Raw genomic sequence first — 24,612 nt, 5'->3', positions numbered from 1 at the left:
GACGGGCCAGCACCAAAGTTCCAATACGTCAGAAACCGGCGCTCGCCCTCCAGCGTCAGCCAAAACGGACGATGCCCCTGAATGGGACGCACCTTAAAATACTCCATCTTAAAACCATGAAAAGAATCCTCAAACAACCCAAAAATCCGACGATGAGGTTGAGCACGGAAAGACATATATCCTTTCTTATGCTTCCCCTCCTTAGTCAGAAGAGTGCACAAAAAAAGGAAAAGGAAAACAGGAACAGAAGCCGGAAGATCGAGATACCGGCACACCAGTTCAAATGACCGCACGGCAGCCCAACTGTTCGGGTGAAGCTGAGATGGCGCTACTGAACACCGACTCAGCAGATCTTGAACAAACGGCGAAAAAGGGAACCGCACGCCGAGCCGAGTGAACATAGACTCGTAAACCCACATCCAGTCCGGCACGGTGGGCGAATGAAGGTTCAGGTAACAGACGCGCTCGTCGGCATCAGGAAGGACGAGCTCATACCGCCCCTCCTCATCACCACCACCACAGATCGCTCCCCGATCACGGAGCCGCTGAAGATCGCCCTCCGTCATCCGCGACGGAACACCCCACACATCGCTGGTTACCCAACCGTAGCGATTGGGAACGCCCCTGAAGGGGGCTACTGGGGCTCCCACACCCTCATTTCTCCGCCGTTGCATACCTAAAACAGGGAGGAGCACCACCATCAGCCTACTAGCTCTACACAGAAGCAAGACAGAAACCTAACACCACTACCAAACCAACGCGGTGGCTCACCACCACTATTAAGCAAACACGGCGGTGCTCAGCCCCTCCAAAACTCAAAAAACTACCCCCCAAAGACACCAAACACAGTAACAAACAGTAAAAGAGTAAACAGGCAGAACAACGCATGGCAAAGACAGAACAAGTATTTACAAAGTAAAAAGAAGGAAAGCAAAGCATGCCAACCTGGTAATGCAGAAGGAAGCTTGAGGAAAGCTAGGAAAACAGAAGAAGCAAAGCAGCACCAAAAAAGCAAAAACCACAGAGAGAAAAGGAGCTTCTTTTCAGACGAAGAGTTTTTCTTTCAGAAGAGAAAATGGAGAAGAAAATAAAAACGAACGAGGGAACTGAAACAAAAGCAAAAACGGTTTCAAAAGGGAGCAAAAGGACACAAATAACCCTAGGCACAATAAAGACTCGTAGGGGTAAAGGAGGGAAACGTCCCCTCGCATTAAATGACCCCCTCGAAAAAAGAAGTTAGTAGAACCTTGAAAAACGCAATGGGCGCAGCGAAACCGGAAGAGTCACGTCAAAACCAATACGGTCAGACGAACCTTTCAGCAAAACTGGAGCCGAGACACCGATATCCCTCCGAAGAACCAAACGAACACCCGAGAAGAACTAAGGACCTAGCCCACGGTCAAGCATCATACCTTCCAGCGACAGACCGACCTCGCTCGCCCTTCCGCTGCGGGGGCAACTGTTACGGATCCGGCCCACCGTCCCGGATCCAAACCCGAACCCGGTTCCCCGGGTTCAACCCATTCCACCCTTTTAAAAGGCCCCGAACCGGCCCTCTAAGAGCTCCTAACCAACTTTCGAATTCAAACGTCTCCTTTATCTTATCCCAACAAGATAAGATAACTAATATCACCTATAAATAGAAGGACCTACGTCCCTCCAGGTATTCACTCATTCCTCACACTTTCTACCTGTTAGATCCATTCTGACTTGAGCGTCGGAGTGTCTTTGCAGGTGCCTCCCCCCCGCTCTACTCGAATAGTCCGACGTCCGCCTCGACTCGCAGGTTCCCGATCCTCCTCTCAACTCGTACTAGAGTCATCTTGTACAGTTTATTTATCATAATTAAATTTAATCATTCATTTAATTTAAAGTATAAACCCAATTATTTTAAGTTATATATATATCATATGGAGAAAGAGAAAATTAGAACTTATTTAATTTGTATTTTTATTTTATTTCATTTTAATACTTCTCAAAATCTTTTATTTTTATCACATCTTCCTCTCCATAAGTGATCAACAAATTAATTTTTTTTAAATTAATATGTATTTTGAGAGTAAATGTTAATATTATTAAATATTTTTATAAAAAAACACAAGAAGTTAACATTTTATTGTATTTATTAAAAAAAAAGTATGAGGAGTCAATGTATGTTTTATACAATGTATACAATAGGATTAAATTGAAATTAGAATTAAACTAGAGGTAATTACTAATTTTGGATAGTTTCCAATTTAAAATTGGAATCAAATCATGATTCACGTCAGTTATGGAATCAAATTAGGATTATCTCCCTCTCTCCTCGAAGCAAATGCCGGTGCTGCTACGGTTATCAACTGCCGTCGTTTTATAAAGCAAATGACTATCACGGTTTTAAAATGTTTTTTACATGGTCATTTGGTTGATAGCTAGTCTTTTTATAAAGTAATTACGTTGTTATTTATACACGTTCATATTGGATGTTCGTTTTTGTATGATTTTGGATGTTCACTTTCTCACTTTTCGTGGATGTTTATTCTTCGAGTAATTCAACAAGACCCAGGCAGCAGACTGGCACTAGGATGACACGAGCGTGGGGGGTTCGAGGTTGCAACTCACGTCGGCGACGCTGACAGTTGCAAGTTACGGATGTTCAGCCGCGTGAGGAGTGATGGAGGTTCTTCCGGCAAGGGCGTGGCGTGAGGAGGTGGAGCGCGACAGTTCCGGTCGACAAGAACAGAAGCTATACGTCGCGCAGAAACAGAGCGGTGGAATGCAAGTTGCTGCGCACACGGTGAGGCAACGGTAAAAGGGGGATTTTTCTGCGATACAAACAATGGAATTTTTTGGAGATAGGGTAACAGTGGGTGATTGTGAAAGAATTTTGGGTAAATTGGGGGTAGATATCACAAAACTGAACAGGCAACTAAAAATTAGGGATAATGATATTTAATTTACATTATTAATACATATTGAATCAAATAAACAGCGCATTATACATATTGTATAGTACTTCATTGTCTCTCTAGTGGGACTCATTTATTAAATTAAAACTAAAATTTTTTTACTAAAAATACGTGCAATCACATTAGCTAAATTTTCTTGTTTTGGACAATAGAATAAGAAAGTTTGGGCCATAACGTGGGAAAAAGCAAAGTGAGTGATGGATTTCGTAAGCCATGCGACTTTTTGAAAGGTTTTTGTGAGTGTGACCTAATAATCAAACGTAAGGTTGTTGAAACTTAGGCTCAACTAAATTATGAGTATCTAGTACTTGTACTTTCAGCACTGTACTTCGAAATCTACCAAAACTAAAACACTGTACTTCTCCACCAAAGTAAAAGAGTGTATGTACTTGAAATTACAGTGGTATATGTAACTCCCTCCACACACAAAAAATAAAATAAAATAAAATTCTAAATATATTAGGATAAAGTATTTTTTTAGTTACTAAAATTTTCTAAAAATTTTAAAATTATTCTTAAATTTTATTTTATTTTAATTTTTTTTAAATTTTTTTTGTATCAAATTTATCATTTAAAGCCAATTTTTCAAAAAATTTAACATTAATTCAATAATAATTTCGTAACAACAACCTTTAATACAAACAACATAACTGATTCCTAATTATCAAACATTGTTAAATTAGTCCTAAATTTTTTAAAAATTTAACAATCAAAAATACATTTAATGTAAATTAAAAACTTTTAAAATAAAAGAAAACTTAAAAGTATTTTTAAAATGTTGGACAAATTTTAAAGACAAAAAAATATACTATCTATATATACACACACTATAATCAGAGGTTTTAGGGAGTACTATTACTAAAAGTCTTCATTTCATTTTTTATTATTAAATAAATTTATTATTTTAACTTCACTTGTAGTAACATTTCAAAACACAAAATTCTCCAATATATATATAGGTCTTGCAATGTTATTTATTTTAATGAATTAAAACTTTTTTTTTTGGTGTAATTTTCATGGATCAAACTATTTCGTGTTTCCTCACATTTTATGGCCTGGGGCTGATTTAGACAACTTGGTCCAAAGTGGCTTTTCTGAAGAAAAAAAAAAGAGAAAAAGATGGGTTTGCCACAAAATTTGGACGGGCCATTCACAAATAATGTATGAATAATGAATAGGTCTGTAAAGCCCATATACACAATGCCAATCAGCCCCAAAAAGAATGCCAACTCCTAAAGAAAAAGGTTACATTTGATTTATATTTATATTTTTATTTTTATTTTCTGTTTTTATTTTTAAAAGTTTGTGATAAAAAATAAAAATAAAATGTGAAAATAAAAAACAAAATTCTATTATTGTTTTTAATTTTTTCCCCACAAAACTTTGAAAAAAATTAAAAATAAAAATGCAAACCAATCCGACTTTAAAGATTTCATTATGATGTATTCATGTTGTTCATTATATAAATATAATATTTTCATGACAAAAAATAAATAAAATAAAGTATTTGATCATACAATCAAATTCTTTCATATATAAATGATATTTATAATAACAAGCGTAAGACATGAATATTATGTGATCATTTGTAAGTTATAACTAGACCACCTTCAATACATCATCAATTCTTTAAAAAGAAAATGAGCACACACACAAACAACAATTTACACATAAAAAAATATTATGTATATATAAAAAATTAATTATTATATATTTGTATATAAATATATATAATATTAAATTTATTTTTAATATATATTTTATACGAATAGTTGATTTGCTGAGTGATTTTGTTATATATGTCTTAAAATTGTTTACACATACATAATGAGTTTAAATGTTCTAGATAGATGGGAGTAAGGGAAAAACTAAAGAAATATGGATGCACATGCAAAAACGAAAAGATGGAGTTATCATGGCATGTCGTTAATTCCTACTTTTGTCACGTGTAGTGGTCTTATAGAGCACTAACCTCACAATTGTAGCAGCCATGTACACTATTTATTATAGCTAAGCAACAATATGCGTCCATTTGGATCATGAAAAAGTTGATGTATCTAATTGGTTGCATTATTAAAGGTAAACCACTTTCCTAACCCATTATAGTGCTCTTGTCAATTGATCATCACAATCATGTACATTGTAGGCTGTAAAGAGTGTCACACGAATGGGATCATACACTAACATTCATTAGCCTAAATAAATTACAAATTCATCTTCTTTTTCTTTTTTCTTTTTTCCAAATGTTTGATGTGGGGATTCAGTAAAAGCTGTTCCGTCCCATCATAATTAACACATGTTGATGTTGAAGTATGCATCTCTAAAAAATCAAGGGAAAATTTGCACTCTCTTTTGTTAATTACATACATAATAATAGATCATTAGCTTTGCAGTGATTCAAAACATGGTAATGAATAAATAATAAAATTAATTAGGGTATGGATGTCGGTGTTCGAATCACGTCTGGTATATGCAGCACATTGGCTAGTAATAAACATTTTAATGAAATTCAGATCCGCAACGGATTAATTATTAATTTGTCGAAGCGAAAAAAAATAATATTTATGATTTTAAGTTTTTTATATTTCTTAGTTTTGCTCCAAAATCAAAATTTACAAACATGTCCTTAAGGATATTTACTAAAATTAATTAAAATAAAATGGTAGATTGAACCCTTATTATTAAACAAAAATTTAGAACTTTTAGTAAGTTAAACTCTTTTAAACACTTATCAAATATTACGGATCTGAGTTCTATTTAAGAATTTACCGCTGGCCAATGAGTTGCTGCATGCACAAGGTGGAATTCGAACTCTCAACATTTATTTAAGCGGACGAGTGAGCTGACTACTCGATCAACTCAAGTTGGTTATCAAGTATTATGCTATAAATTGACTTTTACCTACGAGACTATACTAACCCACAGCCAGTAAAAATAAATTAACAGCTTTCTTTTTATTTTCTCAGTGATCTTAAAATTCAAGAATTTCTGGAATTCCATCCCCCAAAATTGCAAAGGACATTCCAATAACAAGTGGACTAATAAATGGGTTCACTAACAAGAAAAAAAATAATAATAAAAGGACAAAAGTGGGAATAGAAAAAAAGTTTATCCCTGAATGGCTAAACCCTTTATTTTTCCAGGTGTATTTGTGTGCTCCTAATGATGATTAATACAATATGGTCCCATAATTAATCATTCCCAATGTCAAATCCAACTGTAACTAATCTACGTCATTAGTGTACTCATTTTTTCTTTGTGCACTACCCATGTCGCTGTCTTGTCATCGTAATTGCACGTGTGCTCTTTTATTGGCTTCCATTATTATTGCTTTGCTTACTTTTTTTTTTTTTAAGATGAGCATGGATTTCAAGAGTAGAAGGAGATTCAACTTATTTTTAGATTGTTTTCTTATTTATTTGCGAAATGCGACAGATAATTTTTTACATATCAATTATTAAAAATGAAGTTCCCACAGTAATTATTCAGAAAATTATAATTTAATTTTTATTTTTGATAACATCACTCTTTACATAATCTTTTTTATATTATATATTTATATAAATTTATAAAAAATAAATAAAATTATTAAAATAAAAATGATATTATCGTCTCTCTAATTATTCAGTTACTTATTAAAAGTCTTGCATTATTTGAAGATAAAATGAAAATACTTTTCATAAGTAATAAGAAATTATTATTATCTCTTAAACTAAATTTAAAAATCTCTTAGGCTTTTGCCTTTTCCTTTGGCTTCTGCTTGTTTTCTTTTGAAACAAAAATATTAAATTTTAAAATTGAGTTAGGATTATACAATTTTTATAACAATTATATTGCAATGAATTAAAAAAGTGCACGAGGAGACAATACAATTTTCCATTTTTTAATGCATTTAATGAAATTATAAAAGACATTATTATTGTATTTTGAAAAACAAAACAATTTAAAACTATTCATTTTTTCTAATAATAAATATAGTTTTATATTTGTCCAAACTTGTATTCTTATCTCTATTAAAAAAAAAACTAAATTATTTATCCTTAGTCCAATAATTTGATGGTAAGGCATAAAATTTCTTAGATAAAAGTAAATTAAGAATTCAGGATATAGTACTAAAAATAGGGAGAACTAAAAATAGTACTATATTTTGAGTTTTGACCAGGAAAAATATGTTTGACAAAATCTAAGAGAATGAACAAGCCTGTATATCTTTTGCATTATTTTGTGTGCCACATGCTAAGCCTTCTTTTATTACCGAATTTTTTAATCCATTCAAATCAATATACCAAAAAGAAAATTAGTTTCACGCTTCTTTTACGCCACAACATTCCCTGTAATAAAGATAGAATTTTGCACTTCTTTTTTCATTTGAAAATTACTTGCAAAGAGAGAAAAATTGAAACAAAATCAAACAAAATGAATGGTAACCAATAACATAAAAGCAAGATTATGAGCAAGGAATAATCTTCTTTTGTAATATAAACAAAGATTCGTTCCACTCCAATTTCCAACAATATATGTTTTTTTTTCATTTTCACACATTTTTATACTTAATAAAATAGAATATATATATATTGATTGTGGGATTAAACTTATATTTATTTGAAAAAAGAAATTTTATTTTGTGAAAAATTATATTATTTTTCGTAAAATATATTTATGTAACTAAATAAATGAAAATAAACAAAAAATTAAAGTAGAGATTGAAGTTGAACTGACCATTTAGTTATTTATTTATTGAGTAGAGATGCCGAAGAGCTAGAAGGTTGAATTCAAACTGGATAGTTGGTGAAATGGTTGGGAAAAAAAATAGAGAAAGAAAATGAGAAGTACATAGATATACATATATAACAAAAAATAGTGATTGATTTAGAATTTGTGATGGCAGAAGAAGAGAGAGGAAGAAGCAAATGTATGTGGTGGGTGCAGTTCTTATATTGCACGTGAACCCCCACTCCTCTTCGAGACACACAAATTCAACTTAGTCATAGTCGGGTCCCATCCACCAACCCTTTAATTTGCAACAATAAAAATAAGGATTTGTGACTTTGTGTCATCTCAATGAAAAATATAATAATAATATAAATAAAACTTACTTATTAAATAATAAATTTAGCTAACATGTATGTTAAAGTTATTAATAAAAAATTATTATAAAAATATGTAAAATTTAGTTTTTAATATAATTATTATATATTTACTAAAATAAAAAATTTAAATTTTTATATTAATAACAATTTTAATTTGTATTCTAAAAATACATATTAGCTAAACTTAATAATACAAATAAAAAGTTTTATATTTGATGAAAAATGATTTTGTAGGAAAAAAAATTATGAAATTTTCAATAATAATAAATACAGATAACTTTTGTTTTAGATTCAAATTTAAAATATATTTTTTTTAGATGATGATCAAATTTTAATATAATATTCAATTATTAAATTTTATAATTTTTTAAAAAATTTAAAAAATGAGACAATATTTAATAATAAAATATATAATACCCTCCCTGCATATTATATATTTAAATATTAAACATACATCTAACTTCAAAAAACTGAAAAAATCACATCTTTTATAATATTTTAATACATAAATAAATTTTACTTTAAATAGAAAAATATATCTTAATAAATATATAAGAGTAAAAATTATTTTTAATATAAAGATAAAAATAATATTTTAGTTAAATATTAATATTTAAAGTATATTATAATTTTACAAATGTATATAAAATATGTTTAGTACACATCTTATATATTGACCAGAATATTAAGGCGTATTTAACATACATCTTATATATTATTAAAATATTAACACATATCTAATATGTATTTTATATATTAATTATCTATCTACAAAATCTACTCTCTTATAACTATATCAATTAATTCCATTTTCGGCAGAAATATCATTTTTTCATATAAAAAAATTAGGCACATAAGAGTTACTTTATAATTTTATAAAATAAAAGGTTGGGTAAATTTAACAAAAGAAAAATAAAAATGATATTAAAGAAAGAAGAAAGGAATGAGAAGCACACGTGGAGGAACTGACAAAGCCATTCGTGCGGGCAAGTTGGGACAGCGCGTTAAGGGTTTGGGAAAGTGTGATTGCACGCACGTGTGCTTCAGACCTCGTGTTTCGTATCTCCCCACTGACACCATCATTATATTCAACTCTTCAGGGGTAAATTTGTCAACTCAACACTTTCACATCTACTGCACTCTTTTTTTCACTTTTTATGTTATTTTGTTATGATTATTTGTTACTTTTAATTTTAGAAAAATTTATGTTTTAGTAGGTTGTTTTCTTATTTAAAGTAAAACATAAAATTTAAATTTTATTTATTTTATTTTTTAATATTTTTTAAATTTAATGCCAATATTTATTTATTATTTTTTACTTTTAAATTAATTATTAATTTTAAAATATAAATATCAATAAATTATTGAAAATAATAAAAATTGTAATACTCTTTTTTTCAAATTCATTTGGTGGTAGCTGCAAAATGACGCTTGTTATTTTTTATGTGGGAGAGAGAGAAGTGTATAACAAGAAGCTGTGAATAGAAGTGTGTTTTATATTGGTATGGGATATACAAATCGGATGCACCGATTTGTTTGTTTTATTTTTTTTTTTCAAACAAACAATCACAAATCGGACGGTTCGATTTGTGAATTTGAAAAAAAAAATTTTAATGTTGAAATCGGACCGTCCGATTTATATTTTAAAAAATAAAAAAAAAAATAAAAAATACAAAACGGACCCTCCAATTTGTAATTTATTTTTTTTTCCAAACAAATCGGACCCTCCGATTTGTAATTTAATTTTCTCTTTAAACAAATCGGACCGTCCGATTTGAATAAAACACCATATCAAAAAAAAATACCCAATCTTCCAATAATAATGTATTACACATATATTTAAACAATATAAAAAAAAATTAACCGCAAAATGAAAGTAAAAAATATACATTTTTTTTTATTTTTTTCATACTGATTACAAATTTGAGAAAAGCATAGTAAAAATTGAAACTAAACAAAATGATTTCTAGTTAAAATTATACAAATACCTTAGATTAGAATTAATTACATACCATGTTCTAAATATAATTCAAATTAGATTTATATTTTTTTTCTCTCTATTTAATTGGAGAGCTGTGTTTGTCTTGAAAAAGGAGTGGTAAAAGACAAAATAAAACATACAACCTAAAGATACTATAAAAGTATAAATTATAAAACATTCATGTTTCAAAAAGTACTTGCAATACCAGAAAAAAATTTACCACTATATATCCAACTAGTATCATGGAGATAACTTGCTGGGTGGTAGTTCTGTTAGTTTAAGGATAACTACATTATTAAATCAATTGAGATTTAAAATTATACAATTATAATAATTAATAAGATTTATTTATATATGTAATTTTTTAATATAAATTGTTATAAGTTGTAATATTTTATTTTTTAATATATGTAGTCTGTCTTAGGTCATTACGATTTACGTACAACATTATATAAAAATATAAAATCATTATAAATTGTAACGGTTTATGAAAAAAAATGACGAAACAAAAATCACTACAACATATAGTAATAATTTATGAGAAAGAAAAATAAAAATATAATCCGCAATGAGTGATAATAGTTTATGTTCTAAGTGTTATCCTATAAAAATAAATTCTTTTTTTAGCTATTTAATTTATCATTGTAATTTATTTGATTTGTATTATTATTTTTAAATTTTTTTTTGCTTTAAGATCTTATAAAAAATATGAAAACGATAACTGCAAGTCTGCAATGATTAATATAATTAAATAGCATGTTTATTATCTACCATTTCTAATTCATCATTGCGCATATAGCATACCTACCACTCATTTAAAATTATACATATAGAAAATCAATGGTCAATTAAATTTTTATTTTTGATAATGTCACCTTTTACATGATTTTTTTTTTAAAAATGAGTGACATTATCAAATAAAATAAAAATGATGTTATTATCTCTTATATATGAATAAACTATTTTTTTGTTTTACAATAATAATAAAAATATGCCAATACAACGATAAGAAAATACATTAAGACTTCATAAGATAAATAAATTGAAACAAGCACATAATCATAAAAGAATTACATATAAACTTTGTGGGAGAAAATAAAGTAAAACAAGTACACAAAAATTATAAAAGGAATAGTTATACTATTATTTTTTTTAAGGATAATATTGAAAGCATAAAATACCACTCTATTGCGGTTTATGCTTTTATTTTTCTTCTTCGTAAATAACTATGATTTGTAGTAGTTTCTACTTTATTGAATTACATCGATTTATAATTTGCATGATGTTTTATAAATTATGATGATCTAAGACGGATTACATATAAAAAGTTAAAACGTTACGACTCGTAGCAGTTTATATAAAAAAAAAATTGCACACGTATATAAACAAATTTCAATTGTTATAATTGTGTAATTTTAAATGTCAATTGATTTAATAATGTAATTTGTCCTTAGTTTAATTTTAAAAAATTTATATATACTTTAAATTAGCTTTCAAAAGTCTTCTTAAATAATTTAAAAAAAATTATTTATCTGCTTCCAATAAAAAAGTTTATTATTATTATTATTATTATTGACATAATTGATCATAGTAATTACTCACATTTATCAATAAGAAAAAGTTTGAGGTCTTCTGTATTAAACTACTCTTCCACCTTAACTCATGACAATAATAAAAAAGTTTTGTGACCCACAAATTTAGCCTAATAGAATACATAAATTCAATTACAATTTTAGTCTTTATTATCTTATCTTATCTTATCTTTATCTTAGTTTGCTTTTATCTTATCCTTATTTACTTTTATCTTTTTCATGGAACAATGTTCTATATATATTTAGTTTTACCCTCTTAGTTTACTATCAATAATCAATAAAAGTTCGCATTATTTTCTTTTCTTATTCTTTCATAATTTTATCATGGTATCAGAACCACGGTATCTTCCTTGAGGAGGATATATAAGTTAGAAATCACCATGCTTCTTTTTCAACCTCCTCCCACAATAAATAATCATAGATTTAGTTACATGCATCCAAGTGAAAATCCTACCACAGTTTTGGTTATCCCGATTCTTTACCAGCAATTCCGTCTGCGCCTCCTTTCTTCCGACAGTTCTGTCTGCATTCTGTTTTAGCAGTTTCATCTGCACTCTTATCGCGCTCTACGAGCCCTCTTTCTTATCGCGCTCTAAGCGCCCTCTTTTACTGTGCTCTACGCGCATATTTTTTCTTTTTTCTTTTTTTTTTTAAACTATGGCATATATTCACAAGTTGACATTTAACTGCCCTGTTACTGCACCTGTATCAAAATCTATTTAATTGACTAAAGTGCTCAAATAATGATTTAAGAAATAAAAAATTTTCATGGAGCATGAACCACATTAAGAACATGCTGCATTTGTAAATTCGCAGTCAACCATAAAATTCTTTCACATTATTCTCCTTGCTTATACAAAGAACTGTGATCCTTCATTTCCTACTTGGGATGATAAAGATCATCTTGAATTCCCCATAATAATAAGAGAAAATTATTATTATTATAAAAATTAAAATTATTAATCATACAATGAAATTAAATTCAACCATGGCAAAAAAAATTTCAGAATCTAAATATATTAGATATTAAATAAAATTCAGAGTCTTGTTCATCCTCTAATTATGTAAACCTAATTAAGTCATTTATAATGTGTCTAATTCTAACTTTTTTGGCTTGGTCATGTTTCCTTAATTGTAGATAAGGACGCAAATTTTTTGCACCAATTTTACATGGATGAAGAGTATCTGAATAAAGAACAAAACGAACAAATGTAGAGTCACACCCATGGTCACAAATTTTCGAGAGCACTATATATTTTTCACTAGTTAAACCATATGCATAGACCTTTTTGTTCGTAGCAAAAATAAGATCACCATTTAAAACGGTAAAGCCTCTGATCTCAGGGTTCTGTTCCACTAAACTAATTCCTTTCACTCTCACCTCCATGATCCTTCTCTACGAACTCGATTCAAAGTTTGTTAGAATCCAAACCGTAAACACACGCTTTCTCAATCTTATTAAGCAAATAGTTTGATGGCCAGCAACTACCCCCACTTGAAAATTTTCATATCGCAACTGTCATCATGGGAGCCCCTTCTTGCTTCTATAGGAACCCTTAACAACTTGGTTTCAACACGTTCATCTTCATCGCAATTCGTGATTTTATATGACATGATATAAGGCCTAAAATGAGTGCTATCTTTAGCAAGATAACTATAGCAATCCAAGATGAAGTGAATGGCGCCATTGCAAATCACAGGCATGTCAAATTTCAAATCCCTTGATCCAGCAAAGAAACGGTTCTTCCTTAAACTCCAAGCACCTTGTTTCTGACTATAAAACTTGCAATCAAAATGTGAACTCCAATCTTCATTGTCAAAAAGAATAAACCTGTAATCATCAGAGTCGCATTCCAGTGTCATGGAGACACTATGAAGATTCCCTCGCTGCTGCAAGTGGTTGGGGAGAAAAATGTGTAAAAGGTAACAAGTTGCTGGATTGATGATAAATAATTCTGTTCCGTGAAGACAGAGGAATAAACCGTTGCTTGAGGTTAGAATCTTGAGCCGCGAGCTTGCGATGGATTGTAGCGTGTTTTCAGGGATGCCGGAGGAAAGTTCCTCTCCCGGCAAAGGATGCAACTCGACGCAGTTGTTATGATTCAGAATGTCATCTCTTTGAATGAAGAAGCATGAAGGACGATCTTTCTTCAATGAGTTTTATGCTTGTTTTGCTACAAAGTATGGAGTTTCTGGAAGCTCTGAAAAGAGTTTTGAAGAATATTTGAGTTTGTGGATTGTTTTTGCAGGTAACCAAGACAATATCTCTATTAACTCATCGTTAGACGTTGTAGCCATTGCGATCAAGATCAACGATGACTTACTTGTTTGAAAGCCAAGAATGAAAATTTTATCATGGTATCAGAGCCATGGTATCCTCCTTGAGGAGGATATATAAGTTAGAAATCACCATGCTTCTTTTTCAACCTTCTCCCACAATAAATAATCATAGATTTAGTTACATGCATCCAAGTAAAAATCCTACCACAGTTTTGGTTATCCCGGTTCTTTACCAGCAATTCCGTCTGCGCCTCCTTTCTTCCGGCAGTTCTATCTTCATTCTGTTTCATCAGGTTAATCTGTATTCTATTTTAGCAGTTCGATCTGCACTCTTATCCTGCTCTATGCGCCCTCTTTCTTATCGCGCTCTACGCGCTCTCTTTTATTGCGCTCTACCCGCGTATTTTTTCTTTTTTTTTTCCTTTTGTAAACTATGGCATATATTCACAATTTGACATTTAACTGCACTGTTACTGCACATGTATCAAAATCTATTTAATTGACTAAAATGCTCAAACAATGATTCAAGAAATAAAAGATTTTTCTGAAGCCTAAACCACATCAAGAACATGCTGCATTTGCAAATTCGTAGTCAACCTTAAAATTCTTTCACATTATTCTCCTTGCTTATACAAAGAACTATGCTTCTTCATTTTTTTCTTGGGATGATAAAGACCATCTTGAGTTTCCCATAATAATAAGAGAAAATTATTATTATTATAAAAATTAAAATTGTTAAACATACAATGGAACTAAATTCAACCACAGCAAAAAAAATTTCAGAATCTAAATATATTTGATATTAAATAAAATCTAGAGTCTTGATCATCCTCTATTTATGTAAACCTAATTAAGTCACTTATAATGTGTCTAATTCTAACTATTTCGGCTTGGTCATGTTTCCTTAATTGTAGATAAGGACACAAATTTTTTTAGCACCAATTTCACATGGACAAAGAGTATCTGAATAAGGAACAAAGCGAACAAATGTAGAGTCACACCCATGGTCACAAATTTTCGAGAGCACCATATATTTCTCACTAGTTGAACTATATGCATAGACCTTTTTGTTCGTAGCAAAAACAAGATCACCATTCAAAATGGTAAAGCCTCTGATCTCAGGGTTCTATTCCACTAAACCCATTCCTTTCACTCTCACCTTCATGATCCTTCTCCACGAACTCGATTCATAGTTTGTTAGAATCTAAACCGTAAACACACACTTTCTCAATCTCAATAAGCAAATAGTTTGATGGCCAGCAACTACCCCCCACTTGAAAATATTCATATCGCAACTGTCATCATGGGAGCCCCTTCTTGCTTCTATAGGAACCCTTAACAACTTGGTTTTAACACGTTCATCTTCATCGCCATTTTTGATTTTATAAAACATGATATAAAGCCAAAAATGAGTGCTATCTTTAGCAAGATAACTGTAGCAATCCAAGATGAAGTGAATGTCGCCATTGCAAATCACAGGTATGTCAAATTTGAAATCCCTAGATCCAACAAAGAATCGGTTCTTCCTTAAACTCCAAGCACCTTGTTTATGACTATAAATATGGCAATCAAAATGTGAACTCCAATCTTCATTGTCAAAAAGAATCAACCTGTAATCATCAGAGTCGCATTCTAGTATCATAGAGACACTATGAAGATACCCTCGCTGCTGCAAGTGGTTGGGGAGGGAAATGTGTAAAAAGTAACAAGTTACTGGATTGATGATAAATAATTCTGTTCCGTGAAGACAGAGGAGTAAACCGTTGCTTGAGCTTAGAATCTTGAGCCGCGAGCTTGTGATGGATCGTAGCGTGTTTTCAAGGACGCCGGAGAAAAGTTTCTCTCCCGGCAAAGGATGCAACTCGACGCAGTCGTTGTGATTCGCAATGTCATATTTTTGAATGAAGTAGCATGAAGGACGATCTTTCTTCAATGAGTTTTCCGCTTGTTTTGCTACAAAGTATGGAGTTTCTGGAAGTGAAGGAAAGAGTTTTGAAGAAAATTTGAGTTTGTGGATTGCTTTTTCAGGTAACCAAGACAATATCTCTATTAACTCATCGTTAGATGTTGTAGCCATTGTGATCAAGATCAATGATGACTTACTTGTTTAAAAGCCAAGAATGAAAATTTTATCATGGTATCCTCTTTGAGGAGGATATATAAGTTAGAAATTACCATGCTTCTTTTTCAACCTTTTCCCACAATAAATCATTATAGATTTAGTTACATGCATCCAAGTGAAAATCCTACCACAGTTTTGGTTACCCCGGTTCTTTACCAGCAATTCCGTCTGCGGCTCCTTTCTTCTGGCAGTTATGTCTGCATTCTGTTTCATCAATTTAATCTGCATTCTGTTTTAGCAGTTTCATCTGCACTCTTACCCTACTCTATGCGCCCACTTTCTTATCGCGCTCTTCACTCCCTCTTTTATTGCGCTCTACGCGCATATTTTTTCTTTTTTTTCTTTTTGTAAACTATGGCATATATTCACAATTTGACATTTAACTACACTGTTACTGCACCTGTATCAAAATCTATTTAATTGACTAAAATTCTCAAACAATGATTCAAGAGATAAAAGATTTTCATGGAGCCTGAACTACATTAAGAACATGCTGTATTTGCAAATTCGCAGTCAACCTTAAAATTCTTGCACATTATTCTCCTTGCTTATACAAAGAACTGTGCTCCTTCATTTCCTACTTGGGATGATAAAGATCATTTTGAGTTTTCCATAATAATAAGAGAAAATTATTATTATTATAAAAATTAAAATTGTTAATCATACAATGGAACTAAATTCAACCACGGCAAAAAAAAATTCAGAATCTAAATATATTTGATATTAAATAAAATTCAGAGTCTTGTTCATCCTCTAATTATGTAAACCTAATTAAGTCATTTATAATGTGTCTAATTCTAACTTTTTCGGCGTGGTAATGTTTCCTTAATTGTACATAAGGACGCAAATTTTTAGCACCAATTCCACATGGACGAAGAGTATCTGAATAAGGAACAAAACGAAAAAATGTAGAGTCACACCCATGGTCATAAATTTCTGAGAGCACCATTTATTTCTAACTAGTTAAACCATATGCAAAGACCTTTTTGTTCGTAGAAAAAATAAGATCACCATTCAAAACAGTAAAGCCTCTGATATCAGGGTCTGTTCCACTAAACCCATTCCTTTCACTCTCACATTCATGATCCTTCTCCACAAACACGATTCATAGTTTGTTAGAATCCAAACTGTAAACACACACTTTCTCAATCTCACTAAGCAAATAGTTTGATGGCCAGCAACTGCTCCCCACTTGAAAATATTCATATCGCAACTGTCATCATGGGATCCCCTTCTTGCTTCTTTAGGAACCTTAACAACTTGGTTTCAACAAGTTCATCTTCATCGCCTTTCGTGATTTTATAAGACATGATATAAGGCCTAAAATGAGTGCTATCTTTAGCAAGATAACTGTAGCAATCCGAGATGAAGTGAATGGCGCCATTGCAAATCACAAGCATGTCAAATTTCAAATCCCTAGATAAAGCAAAGAAACAGTTCTTCCTTAAGCTCCAAGTACCTTGCTTATGACTATAAACATGACAATCAAAATGTGAACTCCAATCTTCATTGTCAAAAAGAATCAACCTGTAATCATCAGAGTCGCATTCCAGTGTCATGGATACACTATGAAGATTCCCTCGCTGCTGCAAGTGGTTGGGGAGGGGAATGTGTAAAAGGTAACAAGTTGCTGGATTTATGATAAATAATTCTGTTCCATGAAGACAGAGGAGTAAACCGTTGCTTGAGCTTAGAATCTTGAGCTGCGAGCTTGCGATGAATCATAGCATGTTTTCAGGGACGCTAGAAGAAAGTTCCTTTCCTGGCAAAGGATGCAACTCGACGCAGTCGTTATGATTCAGAATGTCATCTTTTTGAATGAAGAAGCACGAAGGACGATCTTTCTTCAACGAGTTTTCTGCTTGTTTTACTACAGTATGGAGTTTCTAGAAGTTCTGAAAAGAGTTTTGAAGAAGATTTGAGTTTGTGAATTGCTTTTGCAGGTAACCAAGACAATATCTCTATTAACTCATCGTTAGACATTGTAGCCAATGTGGTCAAGATCAACGATGACTTACTTGAATGAAAGCCAAGAATTAAAATTTTATCATGGTATCAGAGCCATGGTATCCTCCTTGAGGAGGATATATAAGTTAGAAATCACCATGCTTCTTTTTCAACCTCCTCCCACAATAAATAATCATAGATTTAGTTATATGCATCCAAGTGAAAAATCCTACCACAGTTTTGGTTATCCCAGTTCTTTACCAGCAATTTCATTTGCGCCTCCTTTCATTCGGCAGTTGCGTCTACATTCTGTGTCATTAGTTTAATCTGCATTCTGTTTTAACAGTTCCATTTGCACTCTTATCCTGCTCTACGCGCCCTCTTTCTTATTGCGCTCTATGCGCCCTCTTTCTCATCGCGCTCTACGCGGGTATTTTTTTCTTTTTTTTTCTTTTTGTAAACTATGGCATATATTCACAAGTTGACATTTAACTGCTCTGTTACTGCACCTGTATCAAAATCTATTTAATTGACTAAAATGCTCAAATAATGATTCAAGAAATAAAAGATTTTCATGGAGCCTGAACCACATCAAAAACATGCTGCATTTGCAAATTCGCAGTCAACCTTGAAATTCTTCCACATTATTCTCCTTGCTTATACAAAGAACTGTGCTCCTTCATTTCCTACTTGGGATGATAAAGATCATCCTGAGTTCCCCATAATAATAAGAGAAAATTATTATTATTATAAAATTAAAACTGTTAATCATATAATGGGACTAAATTCAACCACGGCAAAAAAAAAAATCCAGAATCTAAATATATTTGATATTAAATAAAATTCAGAGTCTTGTTCATCCTCTAATTATGTAAACCTAATTAAGTCATTTATAATGTGTCTAATTCTAACTTTTTTGACTTGGTCATGTTTTATTAATTGTAGATAAGGACGCAAATTTTTAGCACCAATTCCACATAGACGAAGAGTATCTAAACTAAGAACAAAATGAACAAATGTAGAGTCACACCCATGGTCACAAATTTCCGAGAGCACCATATATTTTTCACTAGTTAAACCATATGCGTAGATCTTTTTGTTCGTAGCAAAAACAAGATCACCATTCAAAACAGAAAAGCCTCTGATCTCAGGGTTCTGTTCTACTAAACCCATTCCTTTCACTCTCACCTTCATGATCCTTCTCCATGAACATGATTCATAGTTTGTTAGAATCCAAACCGTAAACACACACTTTCTCATTCTCACTAAGCAAATAGTTTGATGGCCAGCAACTGCTCCCCACTTGAAAATATTCATATCGCAACTGTCATCATGGGAGCCCCTTCTTGCTTCTTTAGGAACCCTTAACAACTTGGTTTCAATACGTTCATCTTCATCGCCATTCGTGATTTTATAAGACATGATATAAGACCTAAAATGAGTGCTATCTTTAGCAAGATAACTGTAGCAATCCGAGATGAAGTGAATGACCCCATTGCAAATCACAAGCATGTCAAATTTCAAATCCCTAGATCCAGCAAAGAAACAGTTCTTCCTTTAGGTCCAAGTACCTTGTTTATGACTATAAACATGACAATCAAAATGTGAACTCCAATCTTCATTGTCAAAAAAAATCAACCTGTAATCATCAGAGTCGCATTCAAGTGTCATGGAGACATTATGAAGATTCCCTCGCTGCTGCAAGTGGTTGGGGAGGGAAATGTGTAAAAGGTAACAAGTTGCTGGATTGATGATAAATAATTCTGTTCCATGAAGACAGAGGAGTAAACCGTTGCTTGAGCTTAGAATCTTGAGCCGCGAGCTTGCGACGGATCATAGCGTGTTTTCAGGGACGCCGGAGGAAAGTTCCTCTCCCGGCAAAGGATGCAACTCGACGCAGTCGTTGTGATTCAGAATGTCATTTCTTTGAATGAAGAAGCATGAAGGACAATATTTTTTCAATGAGTTTTCTACTTGTTTTACTTCAAAGTATGGAGTTTCTGGAAGCTCTGAAAAGAGTTTTGAAGAAATTTGAGTTTGTGGATTGCTTTTGCAGGTAACCAAGACAATATCTCTATTAACTCATCGTTAGACATTGTAGCCAATGTGGTCAAGATCAACGATGACTTACTTGTTTGAAAGCCAAGAATGAAAATTTTATCATGGTATCAGAGCCATGGTATCTTCCTTGAGGAGGATATATAAGTTAGAAGTCAACATGCTTCTTTTTCAACCTCCTCCCACTATAAATAATCATAGATTTAGTTATATGCATCCAAGTGAAAATCCTACCACAGTTTTGGTTATCCCAGTTCTTTACCAGCAATTCCGTCTGCGCCTCCTTTCTTCCGGCAGTTCTGTCTGTATTCTGTTTCAGCAGTTTAATCTGCATTCTGTTTTAACAGTTCCATCTGCACTCTTATCGTGCTCTATGCGCCCTCTTTCATATTGCGCTTTACGCGCCCTCTTTTATTACGCTCTACGCGCGTATTTTTTTTTGAAACTATGGCAAATATTCACAAGTTGACAATTAACTGCACTGTTACTGCACCTGTATCAAAATCTATTTAATTGACTAAAATGCTCAAACAATGATTCAAGAAATAAAAAATTTTCATGGAGCCTGAATCACATGAAGAACATGCTGCATTTGCAAATTTGCAGTCAACCTTAAAATTCTTCTACATTATTCTCCTTGCTTTTATAAAGAATTGTGCTCCTTCATTTCCTACGTGGGATGATAAAGATCATCTTGAGTTCCCCATAATAATAAGAGAAAATTATTATTATTATAAAAATTAAAATTATTAATCATACAATGGAACTAAATTAAACCATGGCAAAAAATACTTCAGAATCTAAATATATTTGATATTAAATAAAATTCAGAGTCTTGTTCATCCTCTAATTATGTAAACCTAATTAAGTCATTTATAATGTGTCTAATTCTAACTTTTTCGGCTTGGTCATGTTTCCTTAATTGTAGATAAGGTCGCAAATTTTATCACCAATTTCACATGGACGAAGAGTATCTGAATAAGGAACAAAATGAACAAATGTAGAGTCACACCTATGGTCACAAATTTTTGAGAGCACCATATATTTCTCACTAGTTAAACCATATGCGTAGACCTTTTTGTCCGTAGCAAAAATAAGATCACCATTCAAAACAATAAAGCCTCTGATATCAGGGTTCTATTTCACTAAACCCATTCTTTTTACTCTCACCTTCATGATCCTTCTCCACGAACACGATTCATAGTTTGTTAGAATCCAAACCGTAAACACACACTTTCTCAATCTCACTAAGCAAATAGTTTGATGGCCAGCAACTGCTCCCCACTTGAAAATATTCATATCGCAACTGTCATCATGGGACCCCCTTCTTGCTTCTTTAGGAACCCTTAACAACTTGGTTTCAACACGTTCATCTACATCGCCATTCGTGATTTTATAAGACATGATATAAGGCCTACAATGAGTGCTATCTTTAGCAAGATAACTTTAGCAATCCGAGATGAAGTGAATGACGCCATTGCAAATCATAGGCATGTCAAATTTCAAATCCCTAGATCTAGCAAAGAAACGGTTCTTCCTTAAGCCCCAAGCACCTTGTTTGTGACTATAAACATGACAATCAAAATGTGAACTCCAATCTTCATTGTCAAAAAGAATCAACCTGTAATCATCAGAGTCGCATTCCAGTGTCATGGAGACACTATGAAGATTTCCTCGCAGCTGCAAGTGGTTGGGGAGGAGAATGTGTAAAAGGTAACAAGTTGTTGGATTGATGATAAATAATTCTGTTCCATGAAGACAGAGGAGTAAACCGTTGCTTGAGCTTAGAATCTTGAGCCGCGAGCTTGCGATAAATCATAGCATATTTTCTGGGACGCCGGAGGAAATTTCCTCTCCCGGCAAAGGATGCAACTTGACGCAGTCGTTGTGATTCAGAATGTCATCTCTTTGAATGAAGAAGCATGAAGGATGATCTTTCTCCAATGAGTTTTCTGCTTGTTTTGCTACAAAGGATGGAGTTTCCGGAAGCTCTGAAAAGAGTTTTGAAGAAGATTTGAGTTTGTGGATTGCTTTTGCAGGTAACCAAGACAATATCTCTGTTAACTCATTGTTAGACATTGTAGCCAATGTGATCAAGATCAACGATGACTTACTTGTTTAAAAGCCAAGAATGAAAATTTTATCATGGTATCAGAGCCATGGTATCCTCCTTGAGGAGGATATATAAGTTGGAAATCACCATGCTTCTTTTTCAACCTCCTCCCACAATAAATAATCATAGATTTAGTTATATGCATCCAAGTGAAAATCCTACCACAGTTTTGGTTATCCCGGTTCTTTAAGAGCAATTCCGTCTGCGCCATCTTTCTTCCGGCAGCTCTGTCTACATTCTGTTTTATCAGTTTAATCTGCATTCTATTTTAGCAGTTCCATCTGCACTCTTTTCCTGCTCTATGCGCCCCCTTTCTTATCGCGCTCTACGCGGGTATTTTTTCTTTTTTTTTCTTTTTTGTAAACTATGGCATATATTCACAAGTTGACATTTAACTGCACTGTTACTGCACCTATATCAAAATCTATTTAATTGACTAAAATGCTAAAACAATTATTCAAGAAATAAAAGATTTTCATGGAGCCTGAACCACATCAAGAACATGCTGCATTTGCAAATTCGCAGTCAACCTTAAAATTCTTTCACATTATTCTCCTTGCTTATACAAAGAACTGTGCTCCTTCATTTCCTACTTGGGATGATAAAGATCATCCTGAGTTCCCCATAATAATAAGAGAAAATTATTATTATTATAAAATTAAAATTTTTAATCATATAATGGGATTAAATTCAACCACGGCAAAAAAAATCCAGAATCTAAATATATTTGATATTAAATAAAATTCAGAGTCTTGTTCATCCTCTAATTATGTAAACCTAATTAAGTCATTTATAATGTGTCTAATTCTAACTTTTTCGGCTTGGTCATGTTTTCTTAATTGTAGATAAGGACGCAAATTTTTAGCACCAATTCCACATAGATGAAGAGTATCTAAATAAGGAACAAAACGAACAAATGTAGAGTCACACCCATGGTCACAAATTTTCGAGAGCACCATATATTTTTCACTAGTTAAACCATATGCGTAGCCCTTTTTGTTCGTAGCAAAAACAAGATCACCATTCAAAATAGAAAAGCCTCTGATATCAGGGTTCTATTCCACTAAACCCATTCCTTTCACTCTCACCTTCTTGATCCTTCTCCACGAACATGATTCATAGTTTGTTAGAATCCAAACCATAAACATACAATTTCTCAATCTCACTAAGCAAATAGTTTGATGGCCAGCAACTACTCCCCACTTGAAAATATTCATATTGCAACTGTCATCATGGGAGCCCCTTCTTGCTTCTTTAGGAATCCTTAACAACTTGGTTTCAATATGTTCATCGTCATTCGTGATTTTTTAAGATATGATATAAGACCTAAAATGAGTGATATCTTTAGCAAGATAACTGTAGCAATCCAAGATGAAATGAATGGCGCCATTGCAAATCACAGGCATGTCAAATTTCAAAACCCTAGATCCAGCAAAGAAACAGTTCTTCCTTAAGCTCCAAGTACCTTGTTTATGACTATAAACATGACAATCAAAATGTGAACTCCAATCCTCATTGTCAAAAAGAATCAACCTGTAATCATCAGAGTCGCATTCCAGTGTCATGGAGACACTATGAAGATTCCCTCGCTGCTGCAAGTGGTTGGGGAGGGAAATGTGTAAAAGGTAACAAGTTGCTGGATTGATGATAAATAATTCCATTCCATGAAGACAGAGGAGTAAACCGTTACTTGAGCTTAGAATCTTGAGCCGCGAGCTTGCGATGGATCGTAGCGTGTTTTTAGGGACGCCGGAGAAAAGTTCCTCTCCCGGTAAAGGATGCAACTCGACGCAGTCGTTGTGATTCAGAATGTCATCTCTTTGAATGAAGAAGCATGAAGGACGAACTTTCTTCAACGAGTTTTTTACTTGTTTTACTACAAAGTATGGAGTTTCTGGAAGCTCTGAAAAGAGTTTTGAAGAAGATTTGAGTTTGTGGATTGCTTTTGCAGGTAACCAAGACAATATCTCTATTAACTCATCGTTAGACATTGTAGCCAATATGATCAAGATCAACAATGACTTACTTGTTTGAAAGCCAAGAATGAAAATTTTATCATGGTATCAGAGCCATGGTATCCTCCTTGAGGAGGATATATAAGTTAGAAATTAACATGCTTCTTTTTCAACCTCCTCCCACTATAAATAATCATAGATTAGTTATATGCATCCAAGTGAAAATCCTACCACAGTTTTGGTTATCCCGGTTCTTTACCAGCAATTTCGTCTGCGCCTCCTTTCTTCCGGCAGTTCTGTCTGTATTCTATTTTAGCAGTTTAATCTGCATTCTGTTTTAACAGTTCCATCTGCACTCTTATCGTGCTCTATGCGCCATCTTTCTTATCGCGCTTTACGCGCCCTCTTTTATTGTGCTCTACGCGCGTATTTTTTTTGGAAACTATGTCATATATTAACAAGTTGACATTTAACTGCAGTGTTACTACACCTGTATCAAAATCTATTTAATTGACTAAAATGCTCA

At 32.5% G+C, this 24,612-nt stretch overlaps 1 protein-coding gene across 1 annotated transcript; it reads right to left on the bottom strand.

The window, feature by feature from the left end:
* Nucleotides 1-23,438: 23,438 nt before the first annotated feature.
* On the bottom strand, nt 23,439-24,122 carry LOC130939420 (uncharacterized). The gene has a single exon (XM_057867526.1). The coding sequence runs from the start codon at nt 24,120-24,122 to the stop codon at nt 23,439-23,441; it is 684 nt and encodes a 227-aa protein (XP_057723509.1).
* Nucleotides 24,123-24,612: the final 490 nt, after the last annotated feature.

Source organism: Arachis stenosperma, chromosome 7, assembly GCF_014773155.1.
Source record: "Arachis stenosperma cultivar V10309 chromosome 7, arast.V10309.gnm1.PFL2, whole genome shotgun sequence".
NCBI lineage: Eukaryota > Viridiplantae > Streptophyta > Magnoliopsida > Fabales > Fabaceae > Arachis > Arachis stenosperma.
The sequence above is the reverse complement of the archived record's forward strand: the minus strand, read 5'-3'. Positions and strand labels throughout refer to the sequence as shown.

Bases quoted from the DNA above. Each gene is read 5' to 3' on its own strand.
- LOC130939420 (XM_057867526.1), bottom strand. From the start codon at position 24,122: ATGTCTAACGATGAGTTAATAGAGATATTGTCTTGGTTACCTGCAAAA.